The 22255-nt window shown below is 43.1% G+C and overlaps 1 protein-coding gene across 3 annotated transcripts in view; it reads right to left on the bottom strand.

Annotated features, from left to right (window-relative positions):
* LOC140199932 (protocadherin-16-like) overlaps window positions 1-22255 on the bottom strand; it is a 454953-nt gene that overhangs the window by 46948 nt on the left and 385750 nt on the right. For all 3 annotated transcript variants that reach the window (XM_072262411.1, XM_072262410.1, XM_072262409.1), the window contains one exon: window positions 6774-6925. In XM_072262411.1, coding sequence (XP_072118512.1) covers window positions 6774-6925 — 152 coding nt within the window. The remainder of the gene's footprint in view (window positions 1-6773; window positions 6926-22255) is intronic.

The following is a 22255-nucleotide window of genomic DNA, read 5'->3' as shown; positions in this document are numbered from 1 at the left end:
ATTCTTTTGCCAAACTGGGATGAACATTTGTTGCAGTTCATCCATGCAACCTTTAAATAACCTCCTCATAACAGTCCAGCTCTTATACTCAATACTTTGATTAATAAAGGCCAATGTATCAAAAGCTCTCTTTATGACCCTATCTACCTGTGACACCACTTCTAGGGAATTTTGTATCTGTATTCCCAGATCCCTCTGTTCTACTGCACTCCTCAGTGCCTTACCATTAACCCTGTATGTTCTACCTTGGTTTGTCCTTCCAAAGTGCAAAACCTCACACTTGTCTGTATTAAACTCCATCTGCCATTTTTCAGCCCATTTTTCCATCTGGTCCAAGTCCCTCTGCAGGCTCTGAAAACCTTCCTCACTGTCAACTACACCTCCAATCTTTGTATCATCAGCAAATTTGCTGATCCAATTTACCACATTATCATCCAGATCATTGATATAGATGACAAATAACAATGGACCCAGCACTGATCCCTGTGGTACACCACTAGTCACAGGCCTCCACTCAGAGAAGCAATTCTCTACCACCACTCTTTGCCTTCTTCCATTGAATGTCTAATCCAATTTACCACCTCTCCATGTATACCTAGTTACTGAATTTTCCTAACTAACCTCCCATGCGGGACCTTGTCAAAGGTCTTACAGAAGTCCATGTAGACAATATCCACTGCCTTCCCTTCATCCACTTTCCTGGTAACCTCCTCGAAAAACTCCAATAGATTGGTCAAACATGACCTACCACGCACAAAGCCATGTTGACTCTCCCTAATAAGTCCCTGTCTATCCAAATGCTTGTAGATTCTGTCTCTTAGTACTCCCTCCAATAACTTACCTACTACCGACGTTAAACTTACCGGCCTATAATTTCCCAGATTACTTTTCGATCCTTTTTTAAACAACTGAAAAACATGAGCCACTCTCCAAAACTCCTGCACCTCACCTGTAGACAGCGACATTTTAAATATTTCTGCCGGGTCCCCTGCAATTTCAACACTAGTCTCCTTCAAGGTCCGAGGGAATACTCTGTCAGGTCCCGGGGATTTATCCACTTTAATTTTCCTCAAGACAGCAAGCACCTCCTCCTTTTCAATCTGTACAGTTTCCATGATCTCACTACTTGATTCCCTCAATTCCATAGACTTCATGCCAGTTTCCTTAGTAAATACAGACGCAAAAAACCTATTTAAGATCTCCTCCATTTCCTTTGGTTCCACACATAGCCGACCACTCTGATCTTCAAGAGGACCAATTTTATCCCTTACAATCCTTTTGCTCTTAATATACCTGTAAAAGCTCTTTGGATTATCCTTCACTTTGACTGCCAAGGAAACCTTATGTCTTCTTTTAGCCCTCCTGATTACTTTCTTAAGTATTTTCTTGCACTTCTTATACTCCTCAAGCACCTTATTTACTCCCTGTTTCCTATACATGTCATACAACTCCCTGTTCTTCTTTATCAGAGTTGCAATATCCCTTGAGAACCAAGGTTCCTTATTCCTATTCACTTTGCCTTTAATCCTGACAGGAACATACAAACTCTGCACTCTCAAAATTTCTCCTTTGAAGGCTTCCCACCTACTGATCACATCTTTGCCAGAGAACAACCTGTCCCAATCCACGCTTTTTAGATCCTTTCTTCAAATTTGGCCTTCTTCCAGTTCAGAACCTCAACCCTAGGACCAGATCTATCCTTGTCCATGATCAAGTTGAAACTAATGGTGTTATGATCACTGGAACCAAAGTGCTCCCCTACACAGACTTCCGTCACTTGGCCTAACTTGTTTCCTAACAGGAGATCCAATATTGCATCCCCTCTAGTTGGTCCCTTTATATATTGATTTAGAAAAAATTGATTTACTGCTGGTGTCTTCCACAGTGAAGACTGATGCAAAGTACATAGAGCATAGTAATCTATAGCACATTACAGGCCCTTCGGCCCACAATGTTGTGTTGTCCATGTAACCAATGCTAGAAACTGCATAGCCCTCTATTTTTCTAAGCTCCATGTACCTATCTAAGGGTTTCTTAAAAGACGCTATCGTATCCGCCTCCACCACCATCACTGGCAGTGCATTTCATGCACCTACCACTCTTTCTGTGAAAAAATTACCCCTGACATCACCTCTGTACCTACTTCAGAGAGAGCATGTTAAATCTATGCCCCCTTATGTTAGCCATTTCAGCCCCAGGAAAAATCTTCTACCTATCCACACAATCAATGCCTCTTGTACACCTCTATCAAGTCACCTCTCATCCTCTGTTGCTCCAAGGAGAAAAGGCCAAGTTCACTGAAGCTATTCTCATTGGGGACACTCTCCAATCCAGGCAACATCCTTGTAAAGCCCCTCTGCACTCTCTCTATAGCCTCCACCTCCTTCCTGTAGTGAGATGACCAGAACTGAACACCTCCCAGAACTGAAGTCCCCCATTATGTGGGGTCTGACCAAGGTCTTATGTAGCTGTAACATTACCTCACGGCTCTTGAACTCAATCCCATAGCTGATGAATGCCAACACACCATACACCATACCTACTTATGTTCCTCTGTCCTCTATTACTACCTCACCAGCATCATTTTCCACGTTTACAAATATCAACTCTCGTCTTTGTTTTACTCTCTATATAACTGAAAAAAACTTTCAGTATACTGCTTTATATTATTCACTAGTTTTCCCTCATATTTCATCTTTTCCCTTCTTATAGATTTTTTAGTTGCCTTTTGTTGGATTTTAAAACCTTCCCGATCATCCTACTTCCCAGTCACATTGGCTACCTGATATGCCTTTTCTTTGGCTTTTATGCAGACCTTAACTTCCCTTGTCAGCCACGGTTGCCTACCCCTGCCATTTGAAAACAACTTCTTCTGAGAGACACGTCTATCCTGCACCTTGTGAACTATTCCCAGAAACTTCAGCCATCACTGCTCTGCCATCATCCCCACCAGTATCCTTCTCCAATCCACCTGGGCAAGCTCCTCTTTCATCAGAATCAAGTTTATTATTGGGCTCCTTATTTTAGAAAGGATATACTGACATTGGAGAGGGTTCAAAGAAGATTCACGAGAATGATTCCAGGAGTGAACGGGTTACCATATGAGGAGCATCAGGCAGCTCTTGGGCTGTATTCCCTGGAGTTCAGGAGAATGAGGGGGGATCTCATAGAAACATTCTGAATGTTAAAAGGCCTGTACAGATTAGATATGGCAAAGCTATTTCCCATGGTAGGGGATTCTAGGACAAGAGGGCACAACTTCAGGATTGAAGGACATCCTTTTAGAACTGAAATATAGAGAAATTACTTTCGTCAGAGGGTGGTAAATCTGGAATTTGTTGCACGAGCGGCTGTGGAGGCCAAGTCATTGGGTGTATTTAAGTCAGAGATAGATAGGCTCTTGATTAGCCAGGGCATCAAAGGGTATGGGGTCAAGGCAGGGGAGTGGGGATGACTGGAAGAATTGGATCAGCCCATGATTGAATGGCAAAGCAGACTTGATGGGCTGAATGGCCTACTTCTGCTCCTATATCTTAAGATCTTATTGTCTTATTATCACCGGCATGTGACGTGAAATTTGTTAACTTAGTAGCAATAGTTCATTGCAATACTTAATCTAGAAGAGAAAAAAAAGTAATAATAAATAAACAAGTAAATCAATTACGTATATTCAATAGATTTAAAAAACATGCAAAAACAGAAATACTGCATACTAAAAAAAAGTGAGGTAGTGTCCAAAAATTCAATGTCCATTTAGGAATCGGGTGGCAGAGGGGAAGAAGCTGTTCCTGAATCGCTGAGTGTGTGCCTTCAGGTTTCTGTACCCCCTACCTGATGGTAACAGTGAGAAACATGCCTCTGTACATCCCTTTACTCTGTTGTGATACTGATACATGTGACTTATTCTTCTCCCTTTCAAATTGCAGCACGAATTCAATCATATTATGATCACTGTCTCCTAAGGGTTCCTTTACATTAAGTTCTCTTATAAAATCTGAGCTATTACATAACGCCAAATCTAAGATAGCCTTTTCTGAGTAGGCTCAAGCACAAACTGCTTTAAAATGCTATATCATAGGCATTCAACAAGTTCCCTCTCTTGCAATCCGATAACAACATGATTTTCCCAATCCCCTTGCATATTGAAGTCCCCCATTACTGTTGTGTCATTACCCTTATTCCATGCCATTTCCAGCTCTCTTTGAAATTTCAACCTGACATCTTGACTACTATTTGGAGGCTGATACAATATATGATTGCCATAATTTTTTTTTTACCCTTGCAGTTTCTTAACTCCACCCACAAAGACTCCACATTCTCTGACCTGGGTTTGGCTCTATGTGAACCAGACATGGAGGTCGTCCTTTTGGTTTATGCTGATGACATCTTTTTATGGTCTCCGACCCAGATGCAAGACTGCCAGCAGGTCTTCTTGGCTGCATCCTCTGCAAGGGTCAACTGGGAGAAGAGTGTGGGCCTCTTGGTAGGTCAGTGGCAGGTGGACTCCCTACCGGAAGGGTTGAGGCCATTTGCGTGGAGCACCACCCACCTCTTCTACTTGGGGATCTACTTGAGCTTGACAGTGGAGGCTTGGTTTGCAAACTGGCGGGATTTGGAGACAAAGATCTCTGTCCGGCTGGTGTGCTGGTCAAGCCTCCTTTGTGCGATCTCGTACCGGGAAAGGGCTTTAGCTATCAATCAGCTGGTCACATCCATAGTATGATACCAGCTGATTACTGTAGTCCCACCCAGTGCATTTGTCTCCAGGACCCAGAAGAGGCTGGCAGACTTCTGGGATAATAGGAGGCATTGGGTCTCTGCAGTGGTCCTGAGTCTTTCCACATTGGAAGGTGATCAGTCATTGGTGTGTGTGCACCCAGCTGGTGGCTCACTGCCTCAGGACCCTGCAGAGATACCTGTACTGTGAACACCCTCCGAGACGGCATGTGCTGTGACCCATTTTCTCCAGCTCAGGACCCTGCAGGGATACCTGTACTGTGACCAGCCTCTGAGATGGCTGTGCTGTGACACACTTTCACCGCCTTAGGACCCTGCAGAGATACCTGTACTGTGACCAGCCTCTGAGATGGCATGTGCTGTGACACACTTTCACCGCCTCAGGACCCAGCAGAGATACCTGTACTGTGACCAGCCTCTGAGATGGCTGGTGCTGTGACACACTTTCTCCACTGGGGATGCTGCCTGCAGGAGGGCACCTGGATCCCGGCATACAGCATCAGCTGTGCTGCTCGGGGGATTTACCCCACTTCTACCAGGAACTGTGGAGGGTTTGGGGTCTGGCTTCATCTGGGCAGGGTGCTCTGGCTGCTAGGGGGACTGGACCTGATGCTATTACAGTGGGTGTTGGGAGAGTACGGGGTAGTTGAGGGGTTCCGGCTGCACCCCTACCCAATGTACTCGTTGACTGCACACCTTTCACTTCCTTGCCTTCGTCTGCGGACCGGACACTCCTTAATGGTCTGCGTTACCCTTTGGCAACAGAGGAGGTCCCCAGTGGAAGTCTCTTTAAGCAGGGGTGTGTCTCCTGTACAGTGGGGACCTGGGGTGGAAAATGTTGCATTGGGCAACAGGTTTTTGAGCAGGTTCACTGACACCCCGTCCACCTGTCCATTCTGTGGGTGGGAGGAGTCAGTCTACCATGCTTTCATGGAGTGTGAGAAGTTTGAGTTTCTCAGGGAGCTGTTGCTCAGGTTCTGGCTGTAATTTAGCATTATGCTCCTCGTATACGGGCACCCAGTTCAGAAGAATCAGGTCGTGGGGAGGATCTCCTGCTGGGCTTGCTCCTGGACCTGGCCAAGATGACCATTCACGGGTCTAGGTGGCGGAACGTGGAGGCTGCTGCTCGGGACGACTGCCTGCCCGCCCCCCCTTTTCCGAGGATACGTTCGAGCTCGGCTGTCCTCAGAGAGTGGTCATGCAGTCACAGTGGGTACTTTGGGAGACTTCCGGGAGCGGTGGCCCCCCCAACCCAGGGTATTGATTGTCTAATAGAGGGTAGTAACCATATTTTAATCTGAGTGTACTTGCTATTTTGTAAATCCTGAATGTCTCTACCTTTTGTGATTGCTATGTAAATTAACTTCTATAGTTTTGTAAAAAAAAGTGGTCAGTGTTTGCTGTGGTCACTGTGTGGTGTAGTTAGAGTGTGTTCTTGTGATTGTGTGGTGTACTCAGAGTGTGGTACTGTGATTGCTGGGTCAGTGTGTCATTACGTTATTGTGTCTTGCTGTAATTGTGTGGTGTGGTCGGTTTGTGGTGTTCAGATTGTGTGGTGCTGTCGGAGTGTGGAGTGCTAATTGTGTTGTGTCATAGCTGTATGGTGTGGTCAGTGTGCGTTGTGGTCAGTCTATGGTGTGGTCAATATGTGGTGCATTCAGTGAGTGATGTTGTGATTGTGTGGTGTAGTCAGTGTGTGGTGTGATTGTGTAATGTGGTCTGTGTGTTGTGTGGTTATTGTGTGTGGTGTTGTGATTTGGTAGTGTGGTCAGTCTGTGGTGTGATTGTGTGATGTCAGTGCATGGTGGTAATTTTGTGGTGCGGTCATTGTGTTTTTTGGTCAGTGTGTGGTGAGATCAGTCTGTGGTTGTGATTTGGTAGTGTGGTCAGTCTGTAGAGTGACTGTATGATGTCATTGTAGGGTGGAGATTTTGTGGTGTGGTCAGTGTGAGGTGGTGATTGGCTTCTGCCGAAGCTGCGCGTGTTGTCAGTGTGTCGGTGCCCCGGGTCACACAGTCTGGACGTTAGATACTCACTGTGCCTGCGGCCAGATCTCTCTGTCCATAATGGCCATGGTACTGATGTCACCGGTCAGGGGGTTGATTTGGAAGAGGTCGCTCTGAGGTGACTCTGCAATGGAATACATCACCTGGCCGTTCTGACCCTGGTCCAGGTCTTTTGCCAAAACCTAAGGCACAGAAGCATGAATATGGATACAGCAGCATGCCATATACAGTCAGCCAGGTAACAACACCATCAGCGTGACACCCAAGCACAGTCATCAGCAAACACACACACTTAACAAGAGCGGACTTGGAGCTTGAAGTTGGGGGGATGTGGGGGACGTGGGACTTCTGACCTGTGGAGGAGATTCAAAGACAATAGAACATAGAACATGACAGACCGTCTGCCGCCACTCACTTACCATTCTCTGTGTAAAAAAAAACTTACCTCTCATATACCCGCTACATTTTTCTCCAATTACCTTAAAATTATGCTCCCTCAAACTTACCATTTTCATAGTGGGAAACTGTCTCTGGCTATCCACGATCTCTACTTCTCATCCTCGTGTACACCCTTATCAAGTCACCTGTCATCCTCATTTGGTCCAAAGAGAAAAGCCCTAGTTCACTCAACCTTTCCTCATGAGACATGCTCTCTAATCCAGGCAGCATTCTGGTAAATCTCCTCTGCATCTTCTCTGCAGTTTCACCATCCTTCCTATAATGGTACTACAATAGTACAATCGTGCTTGACAAGGGAAATCAAGCTAATGTAAAAGCAAAAGAAAGGGTATACATCCAAGCAAAAATTAACATTGGGAAGCTTTTAAAAACTTACAGAGAGCAAACTGAAAAAATCATCAGGAGGAAAAAGATGAAATATGAAAGTAAGCAAGCAAACAATATCAAAGTGGATAGTAAAAGTTTTTCAAGTATGCAAAAATTAAAAGAGAAATGAGAGTGGATATAGATCCACCAGAAAATGAGGCAGGAGAAATAATAACAGGGGACAAGGAGATAGCAGATAAACTAAATGAGTATTTTGCATCAATTGTCACTGTGGAAGACACCAGCAGTGTGCCATAGAAAACCAATAGCATAATACAGGCCCCTCAGCCCACAAAATTGTGCCGAACATGTCCTTACCTGAGAAATTACCTCGGGCTATCCATAGCCCTCTATTTTTCTGAGGTCCATGTACCTGTCCAGGAGCCTCTTAAAAGACCCTATTGTATCCGCCTCCACCACCACCGCCAGCAGCCCATTCCACACACTCACCACTCTCTGCATAAAAAAAACTTACCCCTGACATCTCCTCTGTACCTACTTCCAAGTATCTTAAAACTGTGCCCTTTCGTGCTAGCCATTTCAGCCCTGGGAAAAGCCTCTGACTATCCACATGATCAATGCCTCTCATTATCTTATAGGTCCGTGAGTTTCAGGGAGCAGGAGTGAATGCCATTGCTATTACAAAGGAAAAAGTGCTAGGCAAACTCAAAGTCTTAAGGTGGATAAGTTATCTGGGCCAGATGGACTACATCCCAGAGTCCTGAGAGAGGTTGCCAGATTCAAGTGATTCACGAAAGGCCTGAACAGATTAGATATGGCAAAATTATTTCCCATGGTAGGGGATTCTAGGACAAGAGGACACGACTTCAGGATTGAAGGACGCCCATTTAGAACTGAGATGCAGAGAACTTAGTCAGTAAATCTGTGGAATTTGTTGCCACGAGCGGCTATGGAGGCCAAGTCATTGGGTGTACTTAAGGCAGAGATAGGTAGGTTCTTGATTAGCCAGGGCATCAAAGGGTATGGGGAGAAGGCAGGGGAGTGGGGATGACAGAAAGAATTGGGTCAGCCCATGATTGAATGGCAGACAGACTTGATGGACCAAATGGCCTACTTCTGCTCCTATATCTTATGGTTTTATGGGCTAAGAATCACTCAGTTCTGGCATGGTCCTAGAGGACAGGATGATTACAAATGTCAGTCTGCTCCTTAAGAAGGAAGGAAGACAAATTGAAGGAAATTATAGGCCAGTTAGCCGAACCTCAGTGGTTGGGAAAGTGTTGGAGTTTATTATTAAGGTTGACGTTTCGGGGTACTTGGAGACAATTGATAAAATAAGAGAAAGTGAAGAGGTGATAGACAGGAGCTACAGGGAGGTAGTCATCCCTAGGCTACAGGGGTCGGAAAACTGGGTCACTGTCAAGAGACGGAAGGGAAATGCCTGGATAGTGGAGAGCACACTTGTGGCTGTCCCCCTCAGCAACAAATATATTGTTCTGGATGCTGTTGAGGGGGATGACCTGACAGGGGATGCCCACGGTGACTGGGTCTCTGGCACTGAGCCTGGTGCTGTTGTGCAGGAGAGAAGGAAGGAGAAGAGGAATGTGGTAGTCATAGGGGATTCCATAGTCAGGGGAACAGACAGGAGATTCTGTGAGCCTGATAGAGATACCCGCATGGTGTGTTGCCTCCCAGGTGCCAGGGTATGGGATGTCTCGGATCGGATCCAGAATATTCTGAAGGGGGAGGGTGAGCAGCCAGTTGTCTTGGTACATGTTGGTAACAATGACATAGATAGGACAAAGGAGGAGGTCCTGAAGAGAGATTTCCAGGAGTTAGGAAGGAAGCTGAGAAGCAGGACCTCCAGGGTAGTGATCTCAGGATTGCTACCTGTGCCAAGCGCTAGCGAGGGCAAGAATAGTAGGATCAGGCAGATGAATGCATGGCTGAGAGACTGGTGCAGGGGGCAGGGCTTCAGATTCTTGGATAACTGGGATCTCTTCTGGGGGAAGTATGACCCGTTCAAAAAGGACAGGTTACACCCGAACCCGAAGGGGACCAATATCCTGGCGGGAAAGTTTAATAGAGCTGTTAGGGAGGGTTCAAACTAATTTGGCAGGGGGATGGGAACCGGAATGACAGAGCGGAGGAAGGGGAAAACAGAAATAAATCTAAGATAGTGAGCAGTAAAGATATCAGGAAAGACAGGTAGGTGATGGGGCAAATTTGTAGCCATTGGGATGAGTTGCAGTGCAATCAAGTTGCAGTGAAATCAAAGTGAAAAGTACCAAATACTGGTCTTAAGGTGTTATACTTAAATGCACGCAGCATAAGGAATAAGATGGATGATCTTGTCGTACGGCTACAGATTGGCAGGTATGATATTGTGGCCATCACTGAGACGTGGCTAAAGGATGCATGTCTCTGGGAGCTGAATGTCCAAGGATACACGGTGTATCGGAAGGATAGGAAGGTAGGCAGAGGGGAAGGCATGGCTTTATTGGTAAGAAATGATATTTAATCATTAGAAAGAGGTGATATAGGATCGGAAGGTGCAGAATCTTTATGGGTTGAGCTAAGAAATCGCAGGGTAAAAGGACCCTGATGGCAGTTATTTATAGGCCTCCAAACAGCTGCAGGGATGTGGACTACAAATTACAACAGGAAATAGAAAAGGCTTGTCAGAAGGGCAGTGTTATGATAATTGTGGGGGATTTTAACATGCGAGTGGATTGGGAAAATCAAGTCAGCACTGGATCTCGAGAGAGAGAATTTGTAGAATGTCTGCGAGATGGCTTTTTAGAACAGCTTGTTGTTGAGCCCACCAGGGGATCGGCTGTACTGAATTGGGTATTGTGTAATGAACCGGAGGTGATTCGAGAGACTGAGGTGAAGGAACCCTTAGGAGGCAGTGATCTTAGGAGGGAGTTCACTGTGAAATTTGAAAAAGAGAAGCCGAAATCTGATGTGTCAGTATTTCAGTGGAGTAAAGGAAATTACAGTGGCATGAGAGAGGAACTGGCCAAAATTGACTGGAAAGGGACACTGGCAGGAAAGACGGCAGAGCAGCAGTGGCTGGAGTTTATGCGAGAAGTGAGGAAGGTGCAAGACAGATATATTCCAAAAAAGAAGAAATTTTCGAATGGAAAAAGGATGCAACTGTGGTTGACAAGAGAAGTCAAAGCCAAAGTTAAAGCAAAGGAGAGGGCATACAAGGAAGCAAAAATTAGTGGGAAGACAGAGGATTGGGAAGTTTTTAAAACCTTACAAAAGGAAACCAAGAAGGTCATTAAGAGGGAAAAGATTAACTATGAAAGGAAGCTAGCAAATAATATCAAAGAGGATACTAAAAGCTTTTTCAAGTATATAAAGAGTAAAAGACAGGTGAGAGTAGATATTGGACCAATAGAAAATGATGCTGGAGAAATTGTAATGGGAGATAAGGAGATGGCAGAGGAACTGAACGAGTATTTTGCATCAGTCTTCACTGAGGAAGACATCAGCAGTATACCAGACAATCAAGGGTGGCAGGGAAGAGAAGTGTGCACAGTCACAATTATGACAGAGAAAGTAGCAGGAAGCTGAATAGTCTAAAGGTAGATAAATCTCCCAGACCAGATGGAATGCACCCATGTGTTCTGAAGGAAGTAGCTGTGGAGATTGTGGAGGCATTAGCAATGATCTTTCAAAAGTCCATAGATTCTGGCATGGTTCCGGAGGACTGGAAGATTGCAAATGTCACTCTGCTATTTAAGAGGGGGGCAAGGAAGCAAAAAGGAAATTATAGACCTGTTAGCTTGACATCGGTAGTTGGGAAGTTGTTGGAGTCGATTGTCAAGGATGAGGTTACAGAGTACCTGGAGGCATATGACAAGATAGGCAGAACTCAGCATGATTCCTTAAAGGAAAATCCTGCCTGACAAACCTATTACAATTTTTTGAGGAAATTACCAGTAGGCTAGACAGGGGAGATGCAGTGGATGTTGTATATTTGGATTTTCAGAAGGTCTTTGACAAGGTGCCACACATGAGGCTACTTAACAAGATAAGAGCCCATGGAATTACAGGAAAGTTACATACATAGATAGAGCGTTGGCTGATTGACAGGAAACAGAGAGTGGGAATAAAGGAATCCTATTCTGGTTGGCTGCCGGTTACCAGTGGTGTTCCACAGGGGTCCGTGTTGGGGCCGCTTCTTTTTAAATTGCACATCAACGATTTGGATTATGGAATAGATGGCTTTGTGGCTAAGTTTGCTGACGATACGAAGATAGGTAGAGGGGCCGGTAGTGCTGAGGAAACGGAGAGTCTGCAGAGAGACTTGGATAGATTGGAAGAATGGGCAAAGAAGTGGCAAATGAAATACAATGTTGGAAAGTGTATGGTTATGCACTTTGGCAGAAGAAATAAATGGGCAGACTATTATTTAAATGGGGAAAGAATTCAAAGTTCTGAGATGCAACGGGACTTGGGAGTCCTCGTGCAGGATACCCTTAAGATTAACCTCCAGGTTGAGTCCGTGGTGAAGAAGGCGAATGCAATGTTGGCATTCATTTCTAGAGGAATAGAGTATAGGAGCAGGGATGTGATGTTGAGTCTCTATAAGGCATTGGTGAGACCTCACTTGGAGTACTGTGGGCAGTTTTGGTCTCCTTATTTAAGAAAGGATGTGCTGACATTGGAGAGGGTACAGAGAAGATTCACTAGAATGATTCCGGGAATGAGAGGGTTAATATATGAGGAATGTTTGTCCATTCTTGGACTGTATTCTTTGGAGTTTAGGAGAATGAGGGGAGACCTCATAGAAACATTTTGAATGTTGAAAGGCATGGACAGAGTGGATGTGGCAAAGTTGTTTCCCATAATGGGGGAGTCTAGTACGAGAGGGCATGCATGACAAGGATTGAAGGGCGCCCATTCAGAACAGAAATGCGAAGAAATTTTTCTAGTCAGAGGATGGTGAATCTATGGAATTTGTTGCCACGGGCAGCAGTGGAGGCCAAGTCATTAGGTGTATTTAAGGCAGAGATTGATAGGTATCTCAGTAGCCAGGGCATCAAAGGTTGTGGTGGGAAGGCGGGGGAGTGGGACTATATGGGAGAATGGATCAGCTCATAATAAAATGGCGGAGCAGACTCGATGGGCCGAATGGCCGACTTCTGCTCCTTTGTCTTATGGTCTTATGATAAAGTCAGCATGGTTTCTGCAAAGGGAAATATTGCCTGACATATCCGTTAAAATTATCTGAGGAAGTAACAAGCAGGGTGGACAAGGGAGAGGCAGTGGATTTTCAGAAGGCATTTGATAAAGGTCCTACACATGAGGCTGTTAACAAGATAAAATCCTATGGCATTACAGGAAAGATACTGGCATGGATAGCAGAATGGCTGACAGGCAGGAGGCAGAGTGTGAGAATAAAAGGGGCTGCTGGTGACTAGTGGTATTCCTCAGGGGTCAGTATTGGGACTGCTGCTTTTTACATTGTTTGTCAATGATTTAGATAATGGAATTGATGGCTTTGTGGCAAAGTTTGTGGATAATATGAAGATAGGTGGAGGGGTAGGTAGTGCTGAGGAAGCAATGTGATTGCAGCAGGACTTGGACAAATTGGAAGAATGGGCAAAATAGTGGCAGATGGAATACAGTGTTGGGAAATGTATGATAATGCAATTTGGTAAAAGGAACAATAGTGCAGACTATTATCAAAATTGGGAAAAGGTTCAAACATCAGAGGTGCAGAGGGACTTCGGAGTCTTTGTGCAAGACTCTCATAAGCTTAATTTACAGGTTGAGTCTGTAGAAAAGAAGGCAAATGCAATGTTAGCATTTATTTCAAGGGGAATAGAATATAAAAGCAAGGAGATAATGCTGAGGCTTTATAAGACACTCGTCAGGCCATGCTTAAGAGTATTGTTAACAGTTTTGGGCTCCATATCTCAGAAAGGATGTGTTGTCATTGGAGAGAGTCCAAGGGAGGTTCATGAGGATGATTCTGAGAATGAATGGGTTAACATTTTAGGAGCGTTCGTCAGCTTTGGGCCTGTACTCACTGGAATTTAGAAGAATGCATGGGGATTTCATTGCAATCTACTGAATGTTGAAAGGACTAGATAGAGTGGATGTGGAGAGGATGTTTCATATGGTGAAGGTATCCAGAACTGGAGGGCACAGTCTCAAAATTAAGTGGCGACCCTTTAGAACAGAGGTAAGGTGGAATTTTTTTAGCCAGAGTTGTAGATCTGCGGAATGCTTTGCCACAGACTACGATGGAGGCCAAGTTTGTGGTATATTTAGTTGATTGTTTCCTGATCAATCAGGTCATCAAAGGATATGGCGAGAAGGCAGGTGCATGGGGTTGAGTGGAATCCGGGATCAGCCTTGATGGAATGGCAGAGCAGACTCAATGGGTTGAATGGCCTAATTCTTCTCCTGTATCTTATGGTCTTATGGTCTAATATTTTGGTAATATTTGAATAATCTTATATTAATATTGTTTGATTAAGCAATATTGTTCATTTAAATAATTCATTATGGATTATATATATATATATAAATGTATGAATTGCATACGTCATCATGCTACCGCGTGATACGTGTGAGCCTTGCTTAAACCTGTTTAGACCCACATTGCTGGACTCCAGTGCCTTCCTTTGAATTAGTTTAATGTTTTGAATTTACAAAACATAACAGTGGTGTGAGGTATTTTTAAAATAAACCCAAGACATCTATCAATCTTTTGAAGCACAGTGAGATGCTTGAACTGAAAAAAGAACACTGCAAGAGGCGGTCAAGTTACAAAAAGCAATGCAGCACATGTCCTTTGGAGGGAAAGACAACTGAGTTCTTAAAAATAGTAAATGAAAGAATTTATAGGCTTATAAACAGTGAGCACCAGGTGATAATAATAATTTAAAAAAAAGAGCAGAAATAGCTGGCTATATTAGAGTGATAGATACATTTGATTACATAACAGATAACTAGATTTTATATACTGAGCAAATCGAACAATATTTTGAAGCAAGTGAAATAGTCAATGAGAAACAAATACCTATCTTGCTGAATGCATTGGGTTTAAAGGTATACAGTTTGCTTTGAAGTTTGACTGCTCCAAACAAACCAGCAGAAATGAGCTTTGCTGATATTATAGAAGTAATGCAGGCGCATTTAGACCCCACAGCCAGTATTGATTGCAGGTTACTCCAGGTTTCATAAGAGGAATCAAAAAGAAGGGAAGTTGATTTCAGTGTGTGTGGCTAAATTGAAGAGCTTTTCTGAGCAGTGTCAGCTTAATAATGCATTGAGAGATCATTTAGATTGTGATATCTTTCAGAAAAGCAATAAAAAGTGGCTCCTAACTGAAGCACAACTTACATTTAAAGGAACAGCTTAAATTGCTTTTTCAATGGAAACTGAAGACAGAGATGCAATTGAGTTGCAGTCAGGAATGTAAGTGTGCATGAACAAAATTGCAATGTCTAAACAGAAACTGGCCTGGCTGAACAAATTGTGTTACTGTTGCGGCAAATGGTCATATTCCATGAACAAATGCAAGTTTAAAGGTGGAACTTTCAGATAATGCAACACAGTAGAACACATACAAAGAGCATGTCAGACAGAGAAAAATAAACGGGCTGCACAGCGAAGAGAAAAAGATTTAAAAAAACGCAAACATGAGGAATTCTGCAGATGCTGGAAATTCAAGCAAGACACATCAAAGTTGCTGGTGAACGCAGCAGGCCAGGCAGCATCTCTAGGAAGAGCTACAGTCGACGTTTCGGGCCGACACCCTTCGTCCTGACCCTGGGGACTTATCCATCCTAATGTATTTTAACAACTCCAACACCTCCTCTCCCTTAATATCAACATGCTCCAGAACATCAACCTCACTCATATTGTCCTCACCATCATCAAGTTTCCTGTCATTGGTGAATACCAAAGAGAAGGACCTTGAGGACCTTGCTCATTTCCACAGCCTCCAGGCACATCTTCCCACCTTTATCTCTAATCGGTCCTACCTTCACTCCTATCATCCTTTTTTCTTCACATAATAGAAGAATGCCTTGGGGTTTTCCTTTACCCTACTCGCCAAGGCCTTCTCATGCCCCCTTCTTGCTCTTCTCAGTCCCTTCTTAAGCTCCTTTCTTGCTTCCCTATATTCCTCAATAAACCCATCTGATCCTTGCTTCCTAAACCTCATGTATGCTGCCTTCTTCCACCTGACTAGACTTTCCACCTCACTTGTCACCCATGGTTCCTTCACCCTACCATTCTTTATCTTCCTCACCGGGACAAATTCATCCCTAAAATCCTGCAAGAGATCTCTAAACATCGACCATATGTCCATAGTACACTTCCTTGCAAAAACATCACCCCAATTCACACCCTTGAGATTTACAACATGAAAAATAACAATAGACAAGCAATATGGCTTGCACCAGAAATCATCAGCAAATTAATTAAAACAGAATTGGATACTGGTTCAGCTGTTTCAGTTATTCCACGGAAGGAGTTTGAATGGCATTTCAAAGATACTGCAGATACCTAATTAAGAACTTGTACTGCACAGCAGATGACAGCCAGGTATTGGTGCCAAACTCTGTGCCTCTGGTTGGAAAGCATATTGTACCAAGGTAGAACCATGCTGCTAGAGGAAGCGTGAACGTGATGAAAGCATTGGTCTGACTATAATAGTTTTGGTAGGCAACATATCTAAGAAAGCCTCTGAAATGTTAATTAGGCAGTTACTTGTGAAATGCAGCTTCAGGAAAATTGCAAGCATTCGGCTCTTGTGAGCATAAAGAATTGGAATCTACTTTGCATGCATTAAGGTTATTGTATGAACTTCAAGTGGGAGACAAAAAGCTGCTTGTAAAAGTAGATGAAAAGACCAAAGTCCAGCTGGATGAACATGAGGCCAAAAAGAGAGGAACCGATGGAGATTCAAAAACAGAGGATGTGTCAGATGATGTTGTGAATGTGGAAACCAAAAGAAGAGATCAAATTGTAAAGATACCAATAGAATGATTAATACAAGAGTATTCCAGTGAACTAAGTGCACAAACGCACAAACTAGAAAGAAGAAAAAGCGTGCGAACAAGATGGAAAGAAGCCCGGACTGGGAGAGAAGAAAGAATTGAAGTAGATTCAGAGAAAAGCTGAGATAAAAGAGAAGAAAGTTGTCCAGAGTTGCCAGAACCACTTTCTGCTGTCAGGGAGTCAGCTCCTACAGCCACCACGGAGGAGGCCACAGAAACTGAGATTGTTTCACAACCATGTCGCACCTACCAAGCAGAGGAGTGATCCCCTTTGTCAGGAAAGTCATTTTCCCACAAGAGTACAATCTCATCCATGGCGATTAAATCTTCAGACCTTAATGGGGCTCTGCTATTTAAAATTGACTATGCTGTGGATATCTATATAGTAGTTGCATTATATAGTGTACTGTGGATATAGTTAAGATGCATTCTCTATTGAGTTGGAGTTTATAGCTAAGCAAGGAGGAGTGCTGTGTATTTAATCTTTCAATAATGAATAGTTTTGTTTACACATATATTGTTTGATTAAGCATTATTATTTGTTTAAATTATTAATTATGGGTAATATGTGTAAATACATGAATTGCATACGTCATCACGCTATGACGTGATATGTGTGCACCTCACTTAAAGTAAGTTCAAAGTTAGACATATATTCCCGGACTCCTGTGACTTTCTTTGAATTAGTTTAATGTTCTGATGTTAGAAAACATAAAAGTTCCCATTAAGTGTTTTACTTTTCACTCAGACCCATTAGCTCTAGTTCTATTCTCACCCAACCTAAGTGGAAAAAGCCTGCTTGCATTTACCCTATCAATACCCTTCATAATTTTGAATACCTCTATCAAGTCTCCCCTCAGTCTTCTGTGTTCTGAGGAAAATGTTCTAACCTATGCAACCTTTGCTATAAATTAGTTCCCTCAAGTCCCAGCAACATCCTTGTAAATTTTCTCTACACTCTTTCAATCTTATTTACGTCTTTCCAGTAGGTAGGTGACCAACTACAATACTCCAAATTCAGCCTCAACAACTTCAATATAACATCCCAACTCCTGTACTCAATACTTTGATTTATGAAGGCCAATGTTACAAAACCTTTCTTTGCAACCCTATCTAACTGTGATGCCATTTTTAATGATTTATGGACCTGTAGTCCGAGATCCTTTGTTCTACTGTACCCCTCAGTACCCTACCGTTCAGCATGTAAGACCTACTCCGGATGCTCCTCCCAAAGTGCAACACCTCACACTTGTCTACATTAAATTTCATCTGCTATTTTCAGCACAATTTCCAGCTGGTCCAGATTCCACTGCCAGCTTTGATAGTCTTCCTTGCTGTCCACTGACTACACTGCTAACCTTGGTGTTATCACAAATTTACAGATCCGGTAAATGTACCGCATTATCATCCTGAGCATTGATTCAGATGATAAACTGATAGAGATGATAGATAGTGTAAAAAGACCCTGATGGAAGTTGAAAACAGAACCCCCCCAAAAGTAGTAAGGATGTAGTCTACAAATTTCAATTGGAGATAGAGAATGCATTCCAGAAAAGAAATATGACAATTGTCATGGGGGATTTCAATATGCCAGTAGATTGGGAAAATCAGGTTAGTGTTGGAGTCCAGGAGGGGGACTTTCTAGAGTGCCTATGAGATGGCTTTTTCGAGCAGCTTGTAGTTGAGCCCACTAGGGGATCAGTTATTCTGGATTGGGTGTTATGCAATGAATCAGAATCGATTAGAGACCTTAAGAACCCTTAAGGGAAAGTGATCACAATATGATCAAATTCACCCTGAAATTTGAGAAGGAGAATCTAAAGTCAGATGTATTAGTATTACAGTTGAATAAAGGAAATTACAGAGGCATGAGAAAGGAGTTGGCAAGAATTGATGGGAAAAGAGCACTCACAGGGATGATGGCAGAGCAGCAATGGCTGGAATTTCTGGAAGCAATTTGGAAGGCACATCCCAAAGAGGAAGAAGTATTTTAAAGGAAAGATGACTCAACTGTTGCTAACAAGAGAAGTCAAAACCAAAATAAAAGCCAAAGAGAGGGCATACAATACAGCAAAAGTTAGTGGGAAGTTAGAGGGTTCGGAAACTTTTAGAAACCAATAGAAGACAACTAAAAAAGTCATTAAGGTAAAGGTGGAATAGGAAAATCAGCTAAATGTTGGAGTCAGTTATTAAGGATGAGGTGTCTGGGTACTTACAAATTGTAGTCAGCCTCATTTCCTAAAGAGAGTATCTTGCCTGACAAATCTATTGGAATTCTTTGAAGAAACAACAAGCAGGATGGATAAAGGAAAATTGGTTGATGTTGTGTACTTTGATTTTCAGAAGTCCTTTGACTAGAGGCTGCTTAAAAAACTATGAGTCCATGGTACTATAGGAAAAGTTCGAGCATGGATAAAGCAGGAGGTAAAGACCTACCTTGGAGAAGGAATAGTGGCCTTGCCTCTGGCACTGAGTCTGGCCCTGTGGCTCAGAAGAGTAAGGAAGCAGGAGGGCAACAGTAATAGGGGACTCTATAGTTAGGGGACAGATAGGTGATTCTATGGATGAGAAAAAGAACCATGGATGGTAGTTTGTCTCCTAGGTCCCAGGGTCCGAGATGTTTCTGAACATGTCCACAATATCCTGAAAAGGGAGGGTGAGCTGTCAGTCATGATACATATTGGTGCCAATGACAGAATCAGAATCAGAATCAGGTTTATTATCACTGGCGCGTGACGTGAAATTTGTCAACTTAACAGCAGCAGTTCAATGCAACATATAATCTAGCAGAGAAAAAATAATTAAAAATAAAATAAAAATAACAATAATAAATAAGTAAATCAATTATGTATATTGAATAGATTTAAAAAGGTGCAAAAACAGAAATACTGTATACTTAAAAAAAAGTGAGATAGTGTCCAAAGATTCAATGTCCATTTAGGAATCGGATGGCAGAGGGGAAGAAGCGATTCCTGAATTACTGAGTGTGTGCCTTCAGGGTTCTGTATCTCCTACCTGATGGTAACAGTGAGAAAAGGAGATGCCCTGGGTGCTGGAGGTCCTTAATAATGGATGCTGCCTTTCTGAGACACTGCTCCCTTAAGATATCCTGGGTACATCTTTATGTATGTTTAAGGCAAAGATTGATAGATTCTTGATTGGTCAATGCCTAATCTGATTTACTACCTCATCTTGAATGCCAAGCAACTGAACCTTCTTGACCAACCTCCCATGCAGGGCCTTGTCAAAGGCCTTGCTAAAGTCCATGTAGACAACATTCACTGTCTTGCCTTTATCAGCTTTCCAAATAATTTCCTTGAAAAACTCTTCCACCACATGCAAAACTATGTGATTATCCCTAATCAGTCCTTGTCTATCCAAATACTTGTAAACCATCCCTTAGAAAAACTTCCATTATCTTTTACACCACTGATGTCAGGCTCCCTGGGCCTATAACTTCCTGACTTATTCTTAGAGCCTTTCTTGCACAACGGAACATTAGCTATCCTCCAATCCTCTGACACCTCACCCATGGCTAGTCAAAGTCAAAGTCTGTCCCGAGCCTTTGTAGCCCATCAGACTGGTGCTTATGCTGGTTTCTGTGGCATGAAGCGACTGAGAGTACGAGACTCCCCCCCAGATAGGACGCCAGTCTATCGCGAGGTTAACCCCCAGCATTTGCCGGTAGCCATTTTCAGCTTGGTGGACTGGAGCAGTGTGTGGTTAAGTGCCTTGCTCAAAGACGCAACACGCTACCTTGGCCGAGACTCGAACCCACGACCTTCAGATCGTGAGCCCAACGCCCTAACCACTTGGCCATGTGCCACACTCACCCATGGCTAAGGGTGGTTTAAATATGTCTGCTAGGGTCCCTGAATCTCTGCTCTAGTCTCCCACAGGGACTGAAGGAACACCTTGTCAGGCCCTGGGGATTTAACTACCCTAATTCACTTCAAGACAGCAAACACCTCCTCCTCTCTAATTTTCAGATGTCCATAGCCTAGCTGCTGCTTTTCCCTACTTCTTTAGACTCTGTGTATGTCTCCAAAGTAAACGTAGTTGTAAAAAACTCTTTTAAGATCTCTGCCATCTCTTTTGGCTCCACACATAGATTACCACTCTGATCTTAATCCAGAGGACCAGTTTTGTCCCTTGCTATTTTTTTGCTCGTAACATGTTATGATAGCCATGGGAGATTTTAACATGCAGGTCAATTAGGAAAATCAGGTTGGTAATGGATCTCAAGAGAGTGAGTTTGTTGAATGCCTGAAAGATAGCTTTTTAGAGTAGTTTGTCGTTGAGCCTACTAGGGGATCAGCTATACTTGTCTGGGTGTTAAGTAATGAACCGGAGGCGATTGGGCAGCTTGAGGTAAAAGAACTCTTAGGAACCAGTGATCACAATATGACGAGTTCAACTTGAAATTTGATAGGGAGAAAGTAAAGTCTGATGTAGCAGTATTTCAGCGGAGTAAGGGAAATTACAGTGGTTTGAGAGAGGAATTCGCCAAAGTAAATTGGAAGGAGCTGCTGGCAGGGATGTCAGCAGAGCAGCAATGGTGTGTGTTTCTGGGAGAAATGAGGAAGGACATGTGTATTCCAAAAATGAAGAAATACTCAAATGGTAAAATAGTACAACTGTGGGTGACAAGGGAAGTCAAAGCTAATATAAAACAACAAAACAAAAATTTTGGGAAGATAGAAGATTGGTAAGTTTCTAAAAACCTATGGAGAGCAACAAAAAAATCATTAGAAGGGAAAAGATGAAATATCAAAGCAAGCTATCAAATAATATCAAAGTGGATAGTAAAAGCTTTTTCAAATATATAAGAAAATAAAATAGAGACGAATGGATATATGACAGCTAGAAAATGAGGCAGGAGAAATAATTAACGGGGGAGAGGGAGATAGCTGATGAACTAAATGAGTACCTTGCGTCAGTCTTCACTGTGGAAAACACTAGCAGTATGCCTGATGTTGTGTGTGAAGGGAGAGAAGTGAGTGCAGTTACTATTACAAGGGAGAAGGTGCTCAAAAAGCTGAAAGACCTAAAACCATATAAGTCACCCAGACCAGAGGAACTGCAGTCTAGGGTTCTGAAAGAGGTAGCATTAGAGATTGTGGTGGCATTCGAAATGATCTTTCAAAATCATTGGACTCCGGCATAGTGTCAGAGGACTGGAAAATTGCAAATATCACTCCACATTTAAGAAAGGAGGAAGGCAGCAGAAAGGAAATTATAGACCTGTTAGCCTGACGTCAGGGGTTGGGAAGATGTTGGGGTCAATTATTAAGGATGAGGTGATGGAGTACTTGATGACACAGGACAAGATAGGATAAAGTCAGCATGGTTTCCTTAAGGGACAATCTTGCCTGACGAACCTGTTGGAATTCTTTGAGGAGATTACACGTAGGATAGATAAAGGGGATGCAGTAGATATTGTATATTTGGACTTTCAGAAGGCCTTTGACAAAGTGCCACACATGAGGCTGCTTACCAAGTTAAAAGCCCATGGTATTACAGGAAAGTTACTAACATGGTTAGAGCTTTAGCCGATTGGAAGGAGGCAGTGAGTGGGAATAAAAGGATCCTTGTCTGTGTGGCTGCCAGTGACTAGTGGTGTTCTGCAGGGGTTGGTGTTGGGACCACTTTGATGGCTCTAGGTCTGTACTCGCTGGAATTTAGAAGGAA

The sequence above is a fragment of the Mobula birostris genome, chromosome 7 (assembly GCF_030028105.1).
Source record: "Mobula birostris isolate sMobBir1 chromosome 7, sMobBir1.hap1, whole genome shotgun sequence".
Classification (NCBI taxonomy): domain Eukaryota; kingdom Metazoa; phylum Chordata; class Chondrichthyes; order Myliobatiformes; family Myliobatidae; genus Mobula; species Mobula birostris.
Note: the sequence above shows the minus strand (reverse complement) of the source record. Positions and strands in the feature narration are given on the sequence as shown.